The 23,687-nt window shown below is 40.3% G+C and overlaps 1 protein-coding gene across 4 annotated transcripts in view; it reads right to left on the reverse strand.

The window, feature by feature from the left end:
- The window catches only part of CCNB3 (cyclin B3), a 61,730-nt gene that overhangs the window by 37,537 nt on the left and 506 nt on the right, over window positions 1-23,687 (reverse strand). For 2 of the 4 annotated variants that reach the window (XM_086387001.1, XM_086386998.1), the window contains exons 1-3: window positions 11,887-12,263; window positions 7,492-7,620; window positions 3,139-3,225 (exon numbers count right to left, since the gene is read on the reverse strand). In XM_086387001.1, the coding sequence (XP_086243127.1) occupies window positions 3,139-3,225; window positions 7,492-7,584 (180 nt within the window). In that variant the 5' untranslated portion in view covers window positions 7,585-7,620; window positions 11,887-12,263. Of the gene's footprint in view, window positions 1-3,138; window positions 3,226-7,491; window positions 7,621-11,886; window positions 12,264-22,199; window positions 22,680-23,398; window positions 23,535-23,687 lie in introns of those variants that run through there. The other 2 variants (XM_086387000.1, XM_086386999.1) reach the window with 2 other exon arrangements.

Below are 23,687 nucleotides of genomic sequence, written 5' to 3' on the forward strand. Positions count from 1 at the left end.
GCATCCGGTCCTATCACTTCATGGGAAATAGATGGGGAAACAGTGGAAACAGTGTCAGACTTTATTTTTTGGGGGCTCCAAAATCACTGCAGATGGTGACTGCAGCCATGAAATTAAAAGACGCTTACTCCTTGGAAGGAAAGTTGTGACCAACCTAGATAGCATATTCAAAAGCAGAGACATTACTTTGCCAACAAATGTAATGTTCGTCTAGTCAAGGCTATGGTTTTTCCTGTGGTCATGTATGGATGTGAGAGTTGGACTGTGAAGAAGGCTGAGCGCCGAAGAATTGATGCTTTTGAACTGTGGTGTTGGAGAAGACTCTTGAGAGTCCCTTGGACTGCAAGGAGATCCAACCAGTCCATTCTGAAGGAGATCAGCCCTGGGATTTCTTTGGAAGGAATGATGCTAAAGCTGAAACTCCAGTACTTTGGCCACCTCATGCGAAGAGTTGACTCATTGGAAAAGACCGATGCTGGGAGGGATTGAGGGCAGGAGGAGAAGGGGACGACGGAGGATGAGATGGCTGGATGGCATCACTGACTCGATGGACATGAGTCTGAGTGAACTCTGGGAGTTGGTGATGGACAGGGAGGCCTGGCGTGCTGCGATTCATGGGGTCGCAAAGAGTTGGACACAATGAACGACTGAACTGAACTGAAGTAAAAGGTATATGTGTGTTCTTTGTATTATTCTTTTTGCAACTTATAAATGAAATTATTTCCAAATGAAATATAAAAAAATATGCCTTTGTATCATCATATCATAATAAGCTACTACAATCCAGCAGGGAATTCCTTCTTAGGCCCTCAGGTTTTTGTCCACTTCTGCTCTTCAAAGAGTTTGGCACAGTTTGTATTTGAATTTCACCTAAAGATTTACAAACTCCTTCTTTGTCCAGCCGAGATCCACAATTGGAAAAGATGTGCATTCTTGGCAGGAGAGAGGTGGAGACTCTAATTCCCAGAGCAAAACTTTCTACTTGCCATATGTGAAGGTTCAAAGTACTAATATTTTCAGATGTAAGCTCAAGGGTCCTTTACCAGTATTTCCCCATAATTCTTTCACTGAGAAATAGGAAAATAGAGATGAAAATCCTACTGACAAAACATAATTTAGGAAATAGACCTTATCTCCTCAGCCAATGGCTCAGGATCAGCTCTAACAAATCAAAACTCCTTCCCATGCTGGAAGGATAAAGGAGAGGAAAAAGAAAACTCACAGCAGACTAAATAACTAAAACAGATCAGCTCCTTTGGCCAGCCAGAACCTCACTGTGGTGAATGCTGAGGAGAAGACAGATATGAGGACATGAAGACATAGTAATACTGACAGGAAGAAGCAAAATCATAAAGGGAATCCCCAAAATTCAGAGAGAAAGGAGTCCTCAACCCTCAAAGAGATGAGCTCAGACATCTGCAGAAATGCTCAATCCTGGAATGACTTAGGTATACTGTAATCACGGAACTTTCTCTGGAAAGCACCAAGGACAATTCAAAATGACCAGAACTTGAAGGTAAAAGGGGAAATGGGCTTTCTGAGCTTCTGAAAAGCTAGAGGCAGAGATACTTCCCAGGGATGCCTTGCTTTCCCTACCCTGGAGGAGTATGTGACCTAACAGATGGTGAATTCAGTTGGAGAACCAGGAGAGTCCTAGCATGTATTTCCTATTAATTTGTTTGTTCTTTATCGATGATGACATAAATTTCACAAATAAAAAAGTACTGAGACACAGCAGGAAAGTTTCTCATGTGCTGTTAGACTTTTCTTTGCACTATCAGGGACTCTGGAGGCCAAGGGAAGCTACACTAAGATAGGCTGCATCTGCTCCTGACTTATGTAGCTACCTTATCTCAACAGTTTCAAGAGCCATGGTAAAATAAGTCAGGAAATGAATCTAACTTTACAGGTCTGTGTGGGAGGCAGCTCTTTCAACCAGTATATAGTAAATCTGATTATGCAGGAAGCTGTAACACAATTACACATGTTGTAATCTGTGTGGGGGAAAGACTGGTTTAACACAAAAGTAGTCACATGGCATCTAAAGAGCAGAGATACAAAGGAGAGAACTTTGCCAATGCTTATCCAACCCTGCCCAAGGCAGTAAAATATTATCTAGTAAATGTTAAGAATTCTGGTAGCCACAAAAGAACACTCTATTATAGAGGGCAGGACAGGCCTCACTAGGGCTGTCTGTATCCTAGATGAAATGGACTTCAAAACCAACACTAGCCATGTCTTCATCTGTAAAGGGGTTATAGTTTTAGTGTCTGCCTCATAGAATTTTATGAGTATTAAGTGGGTGGATACATGGGACAATGCTTAGAATAGTGCCTGGCATGTGGTAAATACTCAGGAGCTATCAGTCATTACTGATTTCTAAGACCAAAGGTTATCTATATTCAATTAGTAACATTCTAACTATTAAATTTGATTTTTTGCTAGTACCTTAATAATACCAGAAGGGAGGTAACTTGGAAGTAAACTCAAGAATTCTAGTCACAATTGAGTTTCTAGATATCCCTAGTCGAAAACCAGATCATGGAACTGTGGTCATCAATGGTTCTGTACATCAGAGGGCAGTTTTGATTGTCACTATGACTGGGATGCTGCTGGAACTTAATGCCAGGGGCCAGGAATGCTGGTTGAATGACTGGGAGTTGCAAGGTGGTGCAATTCCCAGTCATTCAGTCCTACACAGTAGAAAAGCTGTCCTATTCAAAAATGCCCATAGTGCCTGAACTGATAAACACTGCCCTAGACTACAATGAACCCACCATTGTATTGACACTTGCCTCCAAGGCCGAGGCAGCCAGTCGAGCCATCTGTGGACTTTACCTAAATGCAAGATTCCATAGTTCTCATATCTGTCTACAAGTTCACATCTGATCATCATTCTGTCTGTGGCTTTCAGCGAGCTCCACCAATTAAAACAGATGGTATGTGCCAGCAGAAAAGCCCCTACAGTTTCTGAAATTGGGTCACTGACTCCAAATAAAATTGGAATTGGCTCTCAGCCAGTAAAATTGGCTCTCAGCATTCTACAGAGCGTCAGGGTTTGGTAAACTAGAAAGGTCCCTCAAGGAAGAGGTTGTTTGAACCTTATGCAACACCATAGGATTAGACTAGCATACTCACATTGGTGAGATCTTCAAAAGCTGATCTCTTTTTGAGTGGTCCCTGAGGTGAAGATGGAGATATCTTTGCTTGGTACTTCTCATCTTTCTAAAAAAGGAAAAAGGTAAATGAGTATATCCAATTGTGAACAATCTTTTCAGGGACTTCAGGTCATCTTTGGAGCTCAACAGGGAAACGCCTGAATCTCCAAGCAATTGGGAATGCCTAAAATAAACCCTAATAAATTACAACAAAAGAAAGTTTTGGCACTCACTGCTGCTTAGAGTGTTCCTGAAGGAGGTAATAATCATTGATGATGGTGACAAGGCTGTAAGGAGACAGGAAGACCTTCAGTGTAACTCTTAAAATGAGCAAAATAGCTTGGTGAAGCTAATTTTCTCTCTTATTCCTCTCATATCTATGGCTATCCTACCCAAGATTAATCATGACCATCACCACCACCTTGCAACTCCCAATCATTCATTTAATATGGACTTTCCAGGTAAATTAGTTCAATAATTTAACAAAATTTAAGTGTCTCTTATGTTCAGTTCAGTTCAGTTGCTCAGTCGAGTCCGACTCTTTGCGACCCTATGAATCGCAGCACGCCAGGCCTCCCTGTCCATCACCAACTCCCGGAGTTTACCCAAACTCATGTCCATCAAGTCAGTGATGCCATCCAGCCATCTCATCCTCTGTTGTCCCCTTCTCCTCCTGCCCCCAATCCCTCCCAGCATCAGAGTCTTTTCCAATGAGTCAACTCTTCACATGAGGTGGCCAAAGTACTGGAGTTTCAGCTTTAGCATCATTCCTTCCAAAGAAATCCCAGGGCTGATCTCCTTCAGAATGGACTGGTTGGATCTCCTTGCAGTCCAAGGGACTCTCAAGAGTCTTCTCCAACACCACAGTTCAAAAGCATCAATTCTTCGGCGCTCAGCCTTCTTCACAGTCCAACTCTCACATCCATACATGACCACAGGAAAAACCATAGCCTTGACTAGACGAACCTTTGTTGGCAAAGTAATGTGTCTGCTTTTGAATATGCTATCTAGGTTGGTCATAACTTTCCTTCCAAGGAGTAAGCGTCTTTTAATTTCATGGCTGCAGTCACCATCTACAGTGATTTTGGAGCCCCCAAAAATAAAGTCTGACACTGTTTCCACTGTTTCCCCATCTATTTCCCATCAAGTGATGGGACCAGATGCCATGATCTTCGTTTTCTGAATGTTGAGCTTTCAGCCAACTTTTTCACTCTCCTCTTTCACTTTCATCAAGAGGCTTTTGAGTTCCTCTTCACTTTCTGCCATAAGGGTGGTGTCATCTGCATATCTGAGGTTATTGATATTTCTCCCGGCAATCTTGATTCCAGCTTGTGCTTCTTCCAGTCCGGCATTTCTCATGATGTACTCTGCATATAAGTTAAATAAGCAGGGTGACAGTATACAGCCTTGACGTACTCCTTTTCCTATTTGGAACCAGTCTGTTGTTCCATGTCCAGTTCTAACTGTTGCTTCCTGACTTGCATACAAATTTCTCAAGAGGCAGATCAGGTGGTCTGGTATTCCCATCTCTTTCAGAATTTTCCACAGTTTATTGTGATCCACACAGTCAAAGGCTTTGGCACAGTCAATAAAGCAGAAATAGATGTTTTTTTGGAACTCTCTTGCTTTTTCCATGATCCAGAGGATGTTGGCAATTTGATCTCTGGTTCCTCTGCCTTTTCTAAAACCAGCTTGAACATCAGGAAGTTCACGGTTCACATATTGCTGAAGCCTGGCTTGGAGAATTTTGAGCATTACTTTACTAGCATGTGAGATGAGTGCAATTGTGCGGTAGTTTGAGCATTCTTTGGCATTGCCTTTCTTTGGGACTGGAATGAAAACTGATCTTTTCCAGTCCTGTGGCCACTGCTGAGTTTTCCAAATGTGCTGGCATATTGAGTGCAGCACTTTCACAGCATCATCTTTCAGGATTTGAAATAGCTCAACTGGAATTCCATCACCTCCACTAGCTTTGTTCATAGTGATGCTTTCTAAGGCCCACTTGACTTCACATTCCAGGATGTCTGGCTCTAGGTCAGTGATCACACCATCGTGATTATCTGGGTCGTGAAGATCTTTTTTGTACAGTTCTTCTGTGTATTCTTGCCATCTCTTCTTAATATCTTCTGCTTCTGTTAGGTCCATACCATTTCTGTCCTTTATCAAGCCCATCTCTGCATGAAATGTTCCCTTGGTATCTCTAGTTTTCTTGAAGAGATCTCCCTTGGTATCTCTAGTTTTCTTGAAGAGATCTCTAGTCTTTCCCATTCTGTTGTTTTCCTCTATTTCTTTGCACTGATCGCTGAAGAAGGCTTTCTTATCTCTTCTTGCTATTCTTTGGAACTCGGCATTCAGATGCTTATATCTTTCCTTTTCTCCTTTGCTTTTCGCTTCTCTTCTTTTCACAGCTATTTGTAAGGCCTCCCCAGATAGCCATTTTGCTTTTTTGCATTTCTTTTCCATGGGGATGGTCTTGATCCCTGTCTCCTGTACAATGTCACGAACCTCTCTTATGTTAGTTAAGACATTCTCAGTAAGGATAATCACACACATACCTAGATACTGATCCAGGATCAGTCCTTTACTAGCGATTGACCTTGGAAAAGTCACTTAATTTTTGAACCTCAATCTTCTCATCAGTAAAACTGGAAAGATGACCTACCTTATTTGAGGATCAAATAAGAGAATACATGTTTTTTAAAAATCTATATAAGCTGTAAATGGGCAGAAATAGTATTTTAAAAATACATGGTCCAGTGTGATTTTAAAACTCATAAGGAAAATTCTGTATTTTAAGAAAGGAGTTTGGTAATTCATATTTATCCCTTTTAGTGTATATAAGGGAAGAATGGGGAAAAGGAGGCAGGGAGAATATTTTGGAGCAAAGGGAGCTTTCTTTCTAGCTAGTGTTTATCTGAAATGCCTTATCCCACTACCAAATGAGCAAGACTATCTCTATGGGGTTAAAGGTTAAGGTAAATCACACTGTAGGGTTTCTCTATTCCCTAACAGTTTTTGTTTGGTGAAAGTGTCCTATGTATCAGATTTCCTTTATGAACTGAGAACTCTGCCTTACCTATGTCAGCAAGTTGTTATAATGTGAAACAGAACACTGAGGTCAGACCATTTATTTTCTCCGTTTCTCTCTTAACATTATGTACAGTTAGTACATGACACAGTAAGTGATTAGAAACTTAGAGAGTTAGATTCATATTACAATAGACCAATTCTAGTACAGTGGAGCAATTCTGAAAGAGCTGAGAAGAATTACTTCTGTTTTTTAACTGTTAAGCTAAGAAATAAGTAAACTATTAGTCTTTCATCTAGTTCATGATAAATAATCCTAATGGAAATAATTAGCAAAGAATAAATTATTATTTTCTCACAAATTAGCTAAGAAATTAACTATGGTCTGCTATCCCACTCCTACTTAATATTACTGGCAGAAATAACCAGCCCCAAATAAAATTATTGGTGAAACTGAATCCTATAAAATTTATATTTGAAAAATACACCCTGAGAAAGTTGGATTTGGAAAAATAACTGCCACAAAAGAAAATGTACAGTGGCAGAACTCTAATCATAAAATTTGATGTGAACAAAAATTTGATCAATATAGCAAATCTTTCTTGCCAAATTTACATAGGAAAAATACACTTGTTTTCCCTAACCGCCAAGAAAATCATTTTAGTGAGACAAAAATGAAAATGATTAGAACGTGTTTATCTGTGCTGAGAGAAAACCAATCAAGGAAATTAAATTGGCCTAATGATGTTTGCTCCAGGAAACACTTTCTTAGCAACAATTCATCAGTATTAGTAAAATTCTGATTAAAATATGACTGATGGCAAACACAGAACATCACAAGCTTGGAATGTCAATGTCAAACTATTCACAAGGTCAAAATAGCAGGCTCAAAATGGACCCATTCTTCAAATGTAATAGCTGTAAAAAGCAGTATAATACATTTGTTGACCTAATCATCATACTCTCCCCTGGATGTACTAAGCAGCCACCTGGCAAGGTGCTTTGAGCCTCTCGGAGACAATAAGAGTTTAAATGGGATCACTAATGAGAACTGAGTATTGTTTGCTTTTGAAAGTTGTGGAGGACACCCTTCATCTTAGCCATGCACTTATCGGAAAGAAGAGTTTATGCTTTCTCCCCAAGTTATAATTTGCTGGTCTCCTCCAACTACAAGGTTTCCCATGCCTTCTCATTTTTTCAGATTAACCACACATATTCCAAAAGATACAGAGGGGAGAATAAGGACTAAGCCAACACAGAAAAGAGGCTAAATGAGACACTACTGAGAGGGACAGCTTGCTCTAACCTTTTCAGATGGTTCACGATCACTGGGCACAATGCTGGACTGAGATTTCCTAGTCTCATGTTTGGAGTGGTGGGATGGTAGTGGCAGCGGCATTTCTTACAGATTCAGCAGCGTCTATCCAAGGCAGGGCTGCAATCAGAAAAAGACTCTTTAAAACATTCACCAGAAACATCACCGATTCTCTGGAGATCCTTGAGAAAACCCTGTCTCTCTATAACATCCCTAGGAGAAAACAGACTTCAATGTTAGCAGATCTGGGATCAAATCTTGGTTGTACCACACTTAACCATGGGCAAGTGACTTAACCTCCCTGGGCTTCAATTATCTCATCTGCAAGATGGAGGTAAGTATATACATCTTTGCAGGGCACTGTTCAAATTAAATGAGACACTCTGTGTAAAAAGCCAAGCACAGTGCCTGCCACCCCCTGTGGGTACTGGGACTATGGCCTAGCCCCTAGCTTAGGCCTAGGAACACTAGAGGAAAATTAACAGTTGAAAATAATCAAGAGCATGACAAATCATATAGTATGGAGGCTCACTGGTAGGGTTAATGTTCTTTAAAAGGCATGGGGTCCTGGCCCCAGCAATAATGATGCTACAGAGAAGGCAAAAGAATGCACTGCACACACACACATGCAGAATAGGCCAGAGGGTATTCTAGGCTGCATTCAATCAAGAAACTGCAGTCCAGTTTCAGACATCTGGTTAAAAAAAAAATCAAAAGATAATACTGGTGGGAAAAAAAAAGATAATAGCAGAAGGAACTTACTTGGTGAAAATCATGTGACATATAAAATTTAACAGTCATTACAGAACTTAGGAGTCCTACCTTCACCCCACCTCAGTGTGGGACCCCATTCTATACTCCTTAAGGGTCTTTTAGCTTGTGAGTTCTCAAACTAAACTAAGAACTCACTATCATAACTTATGATATACTTAAGTGTCTTATGTTATGATACACTTAAGTGGCTTACAAGCACATTCAGTTCAGTTCAGTTGCTCAGTCGTGTCCGACTCTTTGTGACCCCATGAATCACAGCACGCCAGGCCTCCCTGTCCATTACCAACTCCAGGAGTTCACTCAGACTCACATCCATCGAGTCAGTGATGCATATTAGGAGGAATCAGTTCTTGAATATAAAAGAGACCCTTCCCACTCAGATACAACTGCTCTTCTGAACCCACCCATATTCAGTCTCCAAGTTCAACGACATTTGACAAAGAACAGGCTTCCATAGAGAGACCCTAAAGGCAATGCAACAAATTTATGTACAAGATACATCAGGCAATGGAGACAAACACAAATAAATCATGGATCTTATTCTAGAAGTATTCACAGGCACAGCTCTAACAGCAACACATAAATGTGACAAATGATTTAATAACCGTAGACACAAAGTACTTTAGAAACATAACGTAAAGTCAGTAATCTTGTGGGAGACAAGGGGTGGAGAAAGGCTTCACCTTCCTCCTATATTTGATCTGGACTTAATATGATAAAAAGGTTCTCAAGTAGACAGGTGAGCTTTCCAGGCAAAGAAAGCCAGAGCCCAGGCAGAGGCTTGAACGTGTAGAACACAGCAGGTTTGGAAACATCCAGGTTGCCCGGAGTGTGAAGTATAATGTGTAGGGAGGAGTCAGAAAGAGGCTGAGAGCTAGGCTGGGACCATTCTGTGAAGACTGCAGAGAAGATTGCAGTTTGAGAGAAAGGTTGAAGAAAAGTGAAAGGCTAACTTGGGTTTTTCTTTGGATGGACAATATTAAACATTTTGTTGGCGAGGAAAAGTCAGTACAAATAAGTGCCTTCACATTTATTATGTCAGTTAATCCTCCCCAAGCTGTGAGAGTAAGCAGGGCAAGTACAATTCTTTCCACTTCATAGTCTCAGATGAGTTAAAAGTTATTTACTACACAGAACAAACTATTAAGCAGCATAGATCACCCAGCTCTTTCCAGGGCTCTTCTCTAAAATACCATGAAGCCTCTCTGATTGTATGTGAAAAGATTCCAGAACAGCCCACAGAACAAAGTTAAAGACCACAGAGTGGTAGTATGAGGAGTACTGAGGAGTTAGAACGACCACAGACTTCTTTTTAAAGAAGCAATTGGGCTTCTAAATCAGCCAATTTAGCATCTTTGAGCCTGCTTCCTTATTTGCAAAAGAGCTATGTACCACCTCTTACTTGCAGAGGTATCGTATGGCTCAAATGTAAATTTGCACGTGCAAAGCTTAACCTGGTACGTCCTCAAAATAAATGGTGCATCTTACTCTCCTCCTCTTCCTCCAAATCCAAACCCATTTTCCATCTCATCCCTCAAAACTCAGCCAAGCAGAAATAAAGCTAAATTGAGTGAACCCAGCCTTAACTGGACTGTATGAAAACCACTCACTCCATTATTATTGTTCACACCTCATACAATTTTTTATGGATGACCAAAGACTTGGGTCCTGAAATCTTTATCTTTCAACTGGAAAGAAAAACATCAAACTGGAGTCAACAGGCCAGAAAACTTTTGGCTGATGACATCACAGCATGACTAAACCTCAGAGAAAATCAGTTTTCAGATGATGGTCATTTATCACTTTCATTATCCTGAACAATAATCTGGCTCAAGTAACTAATTTCCCTGCCACTAGGAGAGGGGAGGGGATTACACCACCAAAAGCATGTTTTCATAAAAGGACACTCTGCAGAACACTCTCAACTTCTACTACCTACAGAACCCTTAGCCTTACTTAGACAAGAAAATTAGAACCCTCTCCACTTTCCAGACTTTCCTTCTCCACTACATACACCCTGATGAGTGTTAAAGGCTCTACCCCAGGGCTGGTGTTGAAACCCACACAGGGACAAGTAGGCTTGTTCAGAAGCCCAACTGCTCAGAGTCCAAAACTGTAGATCAGGACAGTCTCAGGAAACAGTAGCAACTTCTTTTTATATACAAAGGCAGATTACAGACAGCAAGACACTGGGGAGAGAAAGCAGGATGATGTCAATGAAAGCAGCACTGAGCTGGGGAGGATGCCTAAAGTGTAGTTCTGATCCTGTCCCTAGCTGGCTGAGTGACACTGGACAGGTCCCTTTACCATCTCCAGGCTTCCTTCCTTCACCTAAGAAAATGAGATAGTGAGACCAGAGTCTCCTGGACATTTAACCATCGTCAATGGGCCAGCAATATTGGCATCACCTGGGAGCTTGTTAGCAATTTAAAATCTCACTCCCCAAGCTGCTGCTGCTGCTGCTAAGTCGCTTCAGTCGTGTCCGACTCTGTGCAACCCCATAGACGGAAGCCCACCAGGCTCCCCCGTCCCTGGGATTCTCCAGGCAAGAACATTGGAGTGGGTTGCCATTTCCTTCTCCAATGCAGGAAAGTGAAAAGTGAAAATGAAATCGCTCAGTAGTGTCCGACTCTTCGTGACTCCATGGACTGCAGCCTACCAGGCTCCTCCGTCCATGGGATTTTCCAGGCAAGAGTACTGGAGTGGGTTGCCATTGCCTGCTCCCACTCCCCAAACTAGGCTTTACCAAATCTGAACATGGAAGTTAACTTCCCCTGGTGATTTGTATGCACTTTAAGAAGTATTGTTCTTGGATCCCTTCAACCTCTGACATTCTAGGATCCCAGGAGGTCCACAGCAGAGAGCCATGACAAAGCCAGAGCTGGACGGGACTGAAAGTGAAAATCTTAAGTCTCACTAACTCTCTTCTATCACTAGCTAGTGGAGACAACGGTGCTTCCCAGGTGGCGCAGTGGTGAGGCACTCGCCTGCCAATGCAGGAGACACAAGAGACTTGGGTTCGATCCCTGGGTCGGGAAGATCCCCGAGAGGAGGAAACGGCAACCCACTCCAGTATTCTTGCATGGAAAATTACACGGATAGAGGAGCCTGGGGGGCTATAGTCCATGGAGTCGCAAAGAGTCGGACACGACTGAGCACACAACTGACGGACTGACTGGAGACAAGGGAGAAAAGGCACGTTTCCATCCCCCTTCATATCCTTCCACCTGTAGTTCAAGATATCTCTCACGTTGCATTCTCTAACTTAAGTACGTTTTGTAGGTTAAATTGGTCCTGTATACCTTCACTTGTGAAAAGACTACGGAAATATACTCAGATTCAGGAATGTTGCAGCGGTAGCTCCATTTAAAAGCCGGGAACCAGTTTGGGGTTTGTTTGTTTGTTTTGCCATCTCACCCTCTAATACACACTCCCTGCCCAACATTGGACAGGACTCTCTCCGCAGACTGCTGACTGACAGGAGAAAGCAAAAATTTCGTGGCAGGACGCATTCCGGCAAAAGTTACAGGGACTGGAGTGAGCCTCAAGGACCCACCCGCGGGCGACAGAGCCGGACATTCGAGTCAGTAGGACAAGTTCAAAGGCGCCTACCTCATATCGAGATTGAGGGCAGAACAGGAAAGATCACGGACGCACTCCTAGGCCTTATGAGGCCAGGGAAATGACCGGAGCTCCGCGTTGCAGCAACCGGCGTCCGTCTCAATTTAGCCAAGCTAATTTTTAAAAGTACAGCCCAGGAAGAAGAGCAGTGGTGATTGGCCAGGAGGGGCCAATCAGCGTGCCGTTGAGTCGCGTCGCCTAGCAAGGAGGGGCGGGCTGGATATTTTCAAAGTGAACTCTGAGGCTAATAGACTCCCCAATGGGGCGTGGTTTCGAGTACCATTGGTTAGACTGGACTAGACTGACAAAGGGAGTACTGCTGCTGCGTCACTTCAGTCGTGTCCGACTCTGTGCGACCCCATAGATGGCTGCCCACCAGGCTTCCCCGTCCCTGGGATTCTCCAGGCAAGAACACTGGAGTGGGTTGCCATTTCCTTCTCCATTGCATGAAAGTGAAAAGTGAAAGTGAAGCGGTTCAGTCGTGTCCGACTCCAGCGACCCCATGGTGGGTCCCTTTAAAGACGTGTTTTTATTTAAATAACCCTGCCAGAGGATTGAGAGAGCGGCTGCATTACGTGGTGAAGTCCTGAGCAATTAAAACATTATTAAGCTTTGGAGAATTGGCGATCCATTGGGTTAAGACTCGCTGCTTTCTCTGCCCTGGCCCAGGTTCAATCCCTGGTGGGGGTACCGAGATCCCGAAAACCACAGGGCGGTCAAATAATAACAACAACAACAATAATAAGCTTTTATAGAGTCAAACGTGAACTCTTGCTGGCTTCACAAATGGCCTTGTGATGGAAGCAGAGCAGAAATTATTGCCCCTATTTCATGGATAGCACCCATAGTGCAGATAACTAATAGTAGCTAAAACATTAATTGAGGGCTAACTCTTGGTGATTGCTATAACTTTTTAAATTGTTTTAAACATTGTCCCCAAAAGTAGGTGCTTTTATTATTGTCATTTTACAGACACAAGAAAACTGTAGCTTGCTAATTGCATGCGTGCTAAGTCACTTCAGTTGTGTCCGACTCTTTGTGACCCTATGGACTGTAGCCTGCCAGGCTCCTCTGTCTGTGGGATTCTCCAGGCAAGAATACTGGAGTGGGTTGCCATGCCCTCCTCCAGGGGATCTTTCTGACCCAGGGATCGAACTTGTGTCTCCTGCAGCTCCTGCATTGCAGCCAGATTCTTTACCTCTGAGGCACCAGTGAAGCCCCATGCTTGCTAACTGCCCAATATCAAAATGCTGCATTGTGGCAAAGCAGGTACTACCATTGATATTTTCGTTTATTTCATTAGTACATTAATTAATTCATTCAACATTTATTGAGCACCTGCTTTGGTCCAGGAGCTAGAAAAAAATATATGAGTAACTGATAAAAGACTTGAAGAGTTTATCACCCTGCTCTATGTCCTGAGGAGGGAAAGAGAAAAGTGGAGATACCAGGAATAAAATCTAAGAATTCCTGCATATACAGATGCTCTACTACTAAACTACATTTTTACCTTTATTATTAGTCCATTCTCCTTTTACTGATAGTATCTCATAGCTTTTACATTAAAGGGAAAATAGTCATATGATCCCAAGCCCTCGTCTCTTTTTAATCTCCCTAGGTTATCACATATAAATCCATGACTTTAAATATCACCTAAAAGCTGGCCCTGAACTCCAGACTCATAAATCCAACTGATTATTCCACATCTCCACTTGGCTGTCTAATAGATATCTCAAACTCAACATATTCACAACCTCACCAAATCTGATCCTTCCTCCAATGCCCCCCATTTCAGAAACTGGTACCATATCAAGTCTGTTAATCAAGTCAGAAACCTGGGTATCATCCTTGATTCTACTCTTTCCCACCACGTTAACCTCCCAAATCCAATCCTTCAGCAAGTCCTGTTGATTCTACCTCAAAATGTATGGCAAAACCAATACAATATTGTAATTAGCCCCCAATTAAAATAAATAAATAAAATAATAAATGAGGAAGGGAATATTGAAAAAGAATTCAATACACCATTCTAAAAAATCCTGTTTTGATAGAAGTAAGTAAAACATAGGAGATATTTGAAAATAAACCAACTTTGTTGCAAATATATATATATATATATATATACATATATATTATATCCATCCACTTCTCTCCATCTCCACTACCACCATGATCTCTCAATGGGACCACTGTCAAAAGCCTCCAAGATGTTCTACCCCTTTCCAATCTGGCTCGTCTATAATGCAAATACAATACAGTGATGTGATCAACCTTTTTAAAAAACAAAAAACAAAAATTATGTCCCTCTCCTGCTTTTGTAGTACCCACAGAATTAAAATCCAAACTCCTTACCCTGGACTACAAGTCCCATCTATCTCACCAACCTCATTTCATACCACTCTCTTTCTCATTTACTCCATTCCAGCCATAATGATCTTCTTCCCAAACTTTGAATATACAGAAAATCACACTCCTCGGGATCTTCACACATGATATTCCCACTGTCAGAAATATTCTTCCCTCTCTTCTTTAAATCACTTTTTTTTTCTCATGCTTTAAAGTCGCAGCTTAACTATCCTCTCTTCAGAGAGGCCTTCCTTTACCATGTTATCTAGAGTAGGATTCTTCTCCCACTCGCTTATACTTTATCTCAACCCTTACATTTCTTTTAGAGTAATTATTGCAATTTTTAATTTTTGAACCTACCTCATCACTCAAGAATGCAAGCTCCACAACTGTAAGGACCACAGGCATTGTGCTCTATCTTCAGTGATTAGCATTAAGAAGAGTCCACATTTATCAACTGCTTACTGTATGTGTAACACTGTTTTGACACTCACAACAATACAATGAATTGTTACAGTTTCTGTTTTGCAGAAGGGCTTCCCTGGTAGCTCTGCTGGTAAAGAATCCACCTGCAATGCAGGAGACCTGGGTTCCATCCCTGGGTTTGGAAGATCCCCTGGAGGAGGGCACGGCAACCCCACTCTAGTATTCTTGCCTGGAGAATCCCCATGGACAGAGGAGCCTGGCAGGCTATAGCCCATGGGGTCACAATGAGTCGAACACAACTGAGTGACTAAGCACACAGCACATTTGCAGAAGAGGAGCTTGTGGTAACTTGCCCAAGATCACACAGCTAGTAAGCTATTAGATTGGGATTTAAACCCATGCAGTCTGATTCCAGAGACCAAAGACAAAGCACTACCCCATACCTGTCTCCTGGACAGATGAGTGGAAAATATTTGTTAACCAAGTAAATGGGTTATCTTCCTTTAAGGGTCATCGCTGTGGATAAGCATCCTACTGGGATGCACTATAAAGGAAATATAGTATTAACACAAATCACTACAGATCTTCTTTAGTCAAAAGAGGAAAAAGTACATCCACCAAAACAACAGCAACACAAAAATCACAAAACGAGAAATTTATTTTTCCTATTTCCTTCCAGTTTTTCACAAAAATTAAACAGTTATTGAGTAAAAATTATAATTTTTCCAAAAATTAAAAAAAAAATTCTCTCAACTTTCAAAACTCCAGTTGACTTAACCTTTCCTTTGGGCAGCACTCAGAGAGACTACTAAGAAAAGAGGAGACAGCTCTTTGACACTGCCATTTTCCAATATTTCCCTCCAACCTAGGCATACAAAATTGTCATGAACTCTCCTTTCCCCTACCCACTACATTCCTGTATGAAAACCTGGTAGGAAACATCTGCTCTTATCTACCTCACTTTAACATGAAAATATATTTCACATGGATCCAACATTTAATTGTGAAAATGCAACCATGGAAATATTAGATAAAATATAAAAAATATTTTTATAATCTTGAATAAAGAGTATTACTCAGCCATTAAAAAGAATACATTTGAATCAGTTCTAATGAGGTGGATGAAACTGGAGCCTATGATACAGAGTGAAGTAAGCCAGAAGGAAAAACACCAATACAGTATACTAACGCATATATATGGAATTTAGAAAGATGCTAACAATAACCCGGTGTACGAGACAGCAAAAGAGACACTGATGTATAGAACAGTCTTATGGACTCTGTGGGAGAGGGAAAGGGTGGGAAGATTTGGGAGAATGGCATTGAAACATGTAAAATATCATGTAAGAAACGAGTTCCCAGTCCAGGTTCAATGCACGATACTGGATGCTTGGGGCTAGTGCACTGGGACGACCCAGAGGGATGGTATGGGGAGGGAGGAGGGAGGAGGGAGGAGGGTTCAGGATGGGGAACGCGGGCATACCTGTGGCGGATTCATTTTGATGTTTGGCAAAACTAATACAATTATGTAAAGTTTAAAAATAAAATAAAATTTAAAAAAAAAAGAAAACTTTTCTAAACAGGACAAAAATTTAGAGATTTTTGAGCAAAAGTCTCAATAATATTAAGTAGTATTTGGCAAAACAAGTAAACAAAAACAAGGTTTAAAAAATCTAACAACAAACTGGCTAAAAACATTGTCAACACAAGTGACAAAGGAATAATTTCCAAAATGTACAAAGAGAACTTCATGATCAACAAGAAAAAGATGAACTATCCACCAAAAAAAAAAAAAAACTGACAAGGAAATGAACAATTAGAGAATATAAATGGTCAATAAACATAAAAATATGCTGTTTCACTAAAACTACATGTAGATTAAAACAGCAATGCATTGTTTTGTTTAGAATATTGGCAAAATTTTGATAGATTAGTAATAACTTCTGTTACTAAAGGGGTGAGTAAACAGGCACTTACATTTTCGGCAGAAATAAAAACTGCTACCAACTTTAGGAGTGTTATTTGAAAACATATAGTGACTTTTAAAAATTTGAACCATTTTACCCAGAGATTCTACTTCTTTTTTTTTTTTCCTCAGTAAATGTAGATTTTTATTAAAACTCTTGTCATTCTTTACAATTTAGATATTTGTGGGCTTTTCTATATTTGCTTTACATCTTTTCAGAGTCTAAAATTAAATACTTTCCTTTTCCAATTGTTGCTTGCCACTTCTGAGTTCTTTTAAAAATCAAATTTATCATGGTATGATATATAGACAAAAAACTGCATCAATTTTAATTGTATATTTTGATGGGAGATTCTACTTCTGGTAATCTTTTCTACAAAAATATTTATTCCAAGAAATAAGGCTGAACGTTTTCCAAAATTGAGAGAGACATAAACCTACATTCAAAAAGGTAAGTAAACCCCGAAGAGGATAAACCCAAAGAAATGCAAACAAAAACAAACTTCTGAAAACTAAAGACAAAAAAAAAAAAACAAACCTTGAAAGCAGCAAGAGAGAAATGATACCTTTCTAATAGAGCAAAATTTTGTCGAGTGACAATAGAAACCATACAGGCCAGAAGAAGGTGGCAGTGTTTTTTCCAATACTAAGAGGAAAGAGCTGTCAGTTGGCAACTGAGAATTCTATATCCAAGGAAAATATCCGTCAAAAGTGAAGGGGAAATGAAGTCATTCTCAGATGCTCCTCTTAAAAGAATAGAAAGTTTACAAGGTAAAAAAAATAGTCATGGAAGAAATTTTGTATTAACAACACAAGGGAGAAAGAACTGTGGAAAGAGTAAAAATACAGGTAGATACAACTGACCCTCCTTCTGATACTGCTTTCTCAATTATGTCTGAGAGTTATAGCAAAATGTATAACACTATCTGATGCAGTTCTCAATATATGTAGAGGAAATGTTTAAAACAATAATATCGATGTAGGAGGATAAAGGAAGGAAAAGTTTTACACTCCCTCCAACTGATAAAATGTCAACTACAGTAGACTGTGATATGTTGTGTATATATAATGGAATAATTAGAACATGCACTGAAAAAAAAAGCTATATACAACACAACATCCAAAAAACTCAGATTTTAAAATGGACAGAAGTCCTGAATAGACATTTTTCCAAAGGGGAAATGCAGATGGACAATGGGTACATGAAAAGATGCTCAACACTGCTAATCATCAGGTAAATGTAAATCAAAACCCCAATGAGATAGCACCTCACATCTGTCAAAATGGCCATCATCAAAAAGACAATACATAACAAAGTGTTTGTGAGGATGTTGAGAAAAGGAAACCTTAGTACACTGTTGGTGGGAATGTAAACTGGTACAGCCACTCTGGAAAACAGTATGGAAGGTTCTCAAAAAACCTGAAAAGAGAACTACCATATGACCCAGCAATTCCACTTCTGGGTATATATCTGAAAAACAAAACTAACACAAAAAGATAAGATACATGTACCTTAATGTTGATAGGAGCATTATTTACAAATTGCCAAGGTATGGAAGCAACCTAAGTGTCTATCAACAGGTAAATGGATAAAGATGATGTGAGATACACACACACATACACACACACAAAATGGAATACTATTCAGCCATAAAAAGAATGAAATTTTGCTATTTGCAGCAACATGATTGGACCTGGCGGGTATTATGTTAAGTAAAATAAGTCAGTCAGAGAAGGACAAATACTGTATATGATTCACTTATATGTGAAATCTAAAAAAAAAAAAAAAAAAAAAACAAAAAAAAACAGTAAATATAACAAAAATTAAGCAGGCTCAGAGATATAGAAAACAAACTAGTGGTTACCAATGGGGATAGAGAAGGGAGAGGGCCAATATAGGGGTAGGGAATTGAGTCACAAAACTATCATATATGAAATAAGCTATAAGGATCTCTTCAAGAAAAACGGAGATATCAAAGGAACATTTCATACGAGGATGGGCAAGATAAAGGACAAAAAACAGTAAGGACCTAACAGAGGCAGAAGAGATTAAGAGGAGGTGGCAAGAATGCACAGAAGAACTGCACAAAAAAAGATCTTAATGAGCTGGATAACCACAATAATGTGGTCACTCACCTACAACCAGATATCCTAGAGTGTGAAGTCAAGTGCCTTTAGAAAGTACCAATAAAGCTACTGGAGGTGATAGAATCCCAGCTAAGCTATTTCAAATTGTAAAAGATGATGCTGTTAAAGTGCTGCACTCAATATGTCAGCAAATTTGAAAACCCCAGCAGTGGCCACAGGGCTGGAAAAGGTCAGTTTTCATTCCAATCCCAAACAAGGGCAGTGCTAAAGAATGTTCAAACTACTGGACAATTGTGCTCACTTCCCATGCTAGTAAGGTTATGCTCAAAATTCTTCAAGCTAGGCTTCAGCAGTACAAGAACTGAGAACTTCCAAGTGTACAAGCTGGATTTATAAAAAGTAGAGGAATCAGAGATCAAATTGCGAACATTTGTTGGATTATAGAGAAAGCAAGGGAACTCCAGAAAAACATCTACTTCTGCTTCATTAAAGCCTTTGATTGGGTGGATCACAACAAATGTAGAAAATTCTTAAAGAGATGGGAATACCAGATCATCTTACCTGTCTCCCGAGAAACTTGTATGTGGGTCAAGAAGCAACAGTTAGAACCAGATATGGAACAACAGACTGGTTCAAAATTGGGAAAGGAGTAGGACAAGGCTGTATATTGTCACTCTGTTTATTTAACTTATAGGAAGAGTACATCATGTGAAATGCCAGGCTGGATGAGTTACAAACTGGAATCAAGATTGCCAGGAGAAATAACAACCTCAGGCAGATGATACCACTCTAATGACAGAAAGTGAAGAGAAACTAAACAGCCTCTTGATGAGGGCAAAAAAGGAGAGTGAAAAAGCTGGCTTAAAACTCAACATTAAAAAAAACTAAGATCATGGCATCCAGTCCCATCACTTCATGGCAAATAGAAGGGGGAAAAGTGGAAGCAGTGACAGATTTTCTCTTCTTGAACTCCAAAAACACTGTGGATGGTGACTGCAGCCATGAAATGAGAAGACACTTGCTCCTTGGAAGGATAGCTATGACAAACCTAGACAGTGTATTAAAAAGCAGAGACATTACTTTGCCAACAAAGGTCCATATAGTCAAAGCTATGGCATTTCCAGTAGTCATGTTTGTATGTGAGAATTGGACCATAACGAAGGCTGAGTGCCGAAAAATTGATGATTTCGAACTGTGGTGCTGGAGAAGACTCTTGAGAGTTCCTTGAATAGCCAGGAAATCAAACCAGTCAATCCTAAAGGAAATAAAGCCTGAATACTTATTGGAAGGACTGATGCTGAAGTAAGGTGAAGCTCCAACACTTTAGCCACCTGATGCAAAGAGCCCACTCATTGGAAAAGAGCCTGATGCTGGGAAAGATTGAAGGCAAAAGGAGAATAGGGCAGCAGAGGATGAGATGGCTGGATAGCATCACCAATTCAATGGACATGAACTTGGGCAAACTCTGGGAGATAGTGAGGGACAGGGAGGCCTGGTGTGCTGAAGTCCATGGGGTCAAAAAGAATCAGACACAACTTAGCAATTAAACAACACAACAAGCTATAAGGATATACTGTACAATAAAGGGAATATAGTCAATATTTTATAATAACTATAAATGGAGTATAACCTTTAAAATGGTTAATCACTATATTATACATCTGCATAATGTAATATTGTAGATCAACTATACTTCAATTTTTAAAAATCCATATAATCCACCATATTAACAAGCTAATAAATCCACACACACACAAAAAGAAAACTTAATTAGCTAACAAATGAGCTCAAGGTTGTAGGATACGAGATCAATATACAAAACTCAATTGTATTTCCATACACTTGCAAGGAACAATCTGAAAATGAATACAATGGTGTCAAAAAGAATAAAATAGTCCAAAATAAATTTATCCAAAGAAGTACAAGACTTGCACACTGAAAACCACAAAACATCTTTGAGAGAAATTAAAGACTTAAATAAATGTAAAGACATGCCGTGTTCAGTGGTTGGTATACTTGATATTGTTAAGATGGCAATTCCCCTCAAAATGATCAATGCAATCCCTATCAAAATCTGTGTAGAAAAGAGTTAATATAACAGGCCTGAGAATGTTATTATTTGAAAATCCTGTTGGTAAGTTTGGCCCTTGGCTAGGATCTGGGAACTTGGATTTGGGGAGGGTTCCCACCACCTTAATTGACAAGAATAGCTCACTGTACTTGCACTGTTTGTGCAAACAACGTGGTTTCTGATGAACACCATCTTTCCTCCTGGGACTCTGGAGTTTTGGTATGTTCTAGGCAGAGGGTGCCTGCATGACCAGCCCCCAACAAAAATCCTTGATACCAAGTCTCTAATGAGCTTCCTTCCTTCATGAACAACATTTCACATGTGTTGTCACAACTCTTTACTGGAAAAAAGTTATGCTAAGTGAAGGAAGTCAGTTACAAAAGACCACATACTGTATGATTCCACATATTAAATGTTCAAAACAGGCAAATCCATAGAGACAGAAATTAGAATGGTTGCTGTCTAAAGCTGAGGAGGTACAGGGTTGGGGGAACTGAGGTATGATAGCTAAAGGGTACAAGGTTTCTTTTTTGGTGATGAAAATGTTCTAAAATTTATTATGGTGATATTTGCACAACTCTGTGAGTATCCTAAAAATCAATGAATTGTACACTTACATGAAGTATGTGGAATCTAAATTACATTTCAATAAAGCTGTTATAACAGTGGCTAATAAAATATATTGGTTCTTTTAAAAAATATTTTATTGAAGAGTGGAAGGAAACACTCAGTGGAACTAGTTAGGAAGGTATTGAAATAAACCAGGCATTTTGGACCAACATGATCCAGTATTTTTGGCCGTGGCGAGGCACTTCTGTCTGGTTCTGGGCATAGCAATTCTTGGACAACCATTACCAGTGGTTGTCTTTCTTTCCTTATTGAAAAAGAATTATTATATAACATTATATTAGTTTCAGGTGTACACACTAACGTTCAATTATGTAAATATCCTTAAGCACTCACTAATATAGACCAGCCTAGTGCTATCTCTTACAGTGTAAATAAAAATGAGTAAAACAGAGTCATTCTCCAAAGCATTTCTGTATTTGGAAAGATAAAGTGCCTAATGAAATAACTACAACACAAGGCAGAGTGTGATAAGCCCCAAAGCAAGCTGAATATAAAACTAAAACAGGCTTCAGAGGACACATGCTGAGTGATTACTGTAACACAATCACTACTGTCAAAATCACTCTGATAGCACCAAGAGTGATTACTGAATGGCTAAGTACGTGAGGCCCTGTTAGTTTCTCTACGGAGTTGGACTGTCGCTGTCTCCTTGAACCTATACACATTTTTATGATGGGGCCATTAAGGAAACGTATAAATAAATATAACATATACAAACAGTTTTTAGGATGGGGAGTGAGTCTAGCAGGGAGGGACTCACCAATTTGGGAGACTCACCAATGCAGGAGACCTGGGTTCGATCCCGGGATTAGGAAGATCACCTGGAGAAGGAAATGGCTACCCACTCCAGTATTCTGGCCTGGAGAATTCCATGGACTACAGTCCATGGGGTAGCAAAGAGTCGGACAAGACTGAGCGATTTTCACTTTGAGGGATTCCCTTATAGCTCAGTTGGTAAAGAATCTGCCTACAATGAGGGAAACCTGGGTTTGATCCCTGCGTTGGGAAGATCCGCTGGAGAAGGGATAGGCTACCCACTCCAGTATTCTTGGGCTTCCCTGTGGCTCAGCTGGTAAGAATCCGCCAGCAATGAGGGAGACTTGGATTCGATCCCTGGGTTGGGACGATCCCCTGGAGAAGGAAAAGATTATCCACTCCAGTATTCTGACCTGGAGAATTCCAAGGACTGTATAGTCCATGGGGTCGCAAAGAGTCGCAAAGACATGACTGAGCGACTTTCACTTCACTTGGCAAAGCAGGCTTGTGTACAAACACGTTTTCCAAGCAGCTGAGACCCCCTAGTGGTCACATGAACTCATTACCCTCTGTGTCATCTTGATTTGAAAAAGGCAAAAGAAGGTCTAAGCCTGAGAGCCCCGCGGGGCCACACTACACGCGCAAAGCAGAATACTAGGGTAGTCTTCACCCTATTTTAATCATCCTTAAGTGTGCGTGTTGGGAGAGGAGGGAATCCCCTAGAGGGTCTGTGAGGGAACCGGAGAGGCTTCGTGCTCCAAGATCCCCTTCCTCTCCTCCAAGATCTTTGTTTAAAACATTCACTCGCTGATAATGACACTATCTGGAGGGAAGGATAAAAACTCTGTCTCCAGTTAATACTATATTTTAAGTATTTTTGTCAGATGTCCGAGACAAGTTTGTGGGTTTGACAGAGAAAAAAAATCCGATTAACAGCCGAATTCCCTCAGCCACATCTCCAGCTCTGACACAGGATATAATTATATATTTATATGTTTATATAATTATATATTTATATGTTTATATATGTGTGTGTGTGTATGTATATATATGGCAAAAGACTCTTAATACCTAGAAAAATATGTTTACCTTTAACATGTCACAGGGGGACTGGAATAAATGCTTTACATTGAATAGGAGCTCCCCATCAATCAGAAACGAAAACAGAAAACAAAACAAACAAAATCCAGAAAAGGGGCAGAGAGTGGGGGAATACTAACCGCTTCGGAATAATCGCCTCGGAACAACCGCCTCAGCAGAACCTCTTCAGAAAAAAAACCACCTCAGGAAAAGAGGTCGTCTGACAGACCCAACCATTCTCACCAGCAGGGGGAGCAGTATTTGATTCAGTCAAACCTGAAACCACCAGATGGGGCCAAAAGATCAGAATAGGTACCCTTCATACTTTTTTCTCAGGAAATTTCTCTTCTGCATCTTGGACCTGAGAAGAATCCAAAAAAAAAAAGGGGGGGGGGGTACGAATCTCTGTGCACACACAGACACCCACGT

Source organism: Bos grunniens, chromosome X (genome assembly GCF_055505025.1).
Source record: "Bos grunniens cultivar Pamir isolate PY7600 chromosome X, Bosgru_T2T1.0, whole genome shotgun sequence".
Taxonomy (NCBI): domain Eukaryota; kingdom Metazoa; phylum Chordata; class Mammalia; order Artiodactyla; family Bovidae; genus Bos; species Bos grunniens.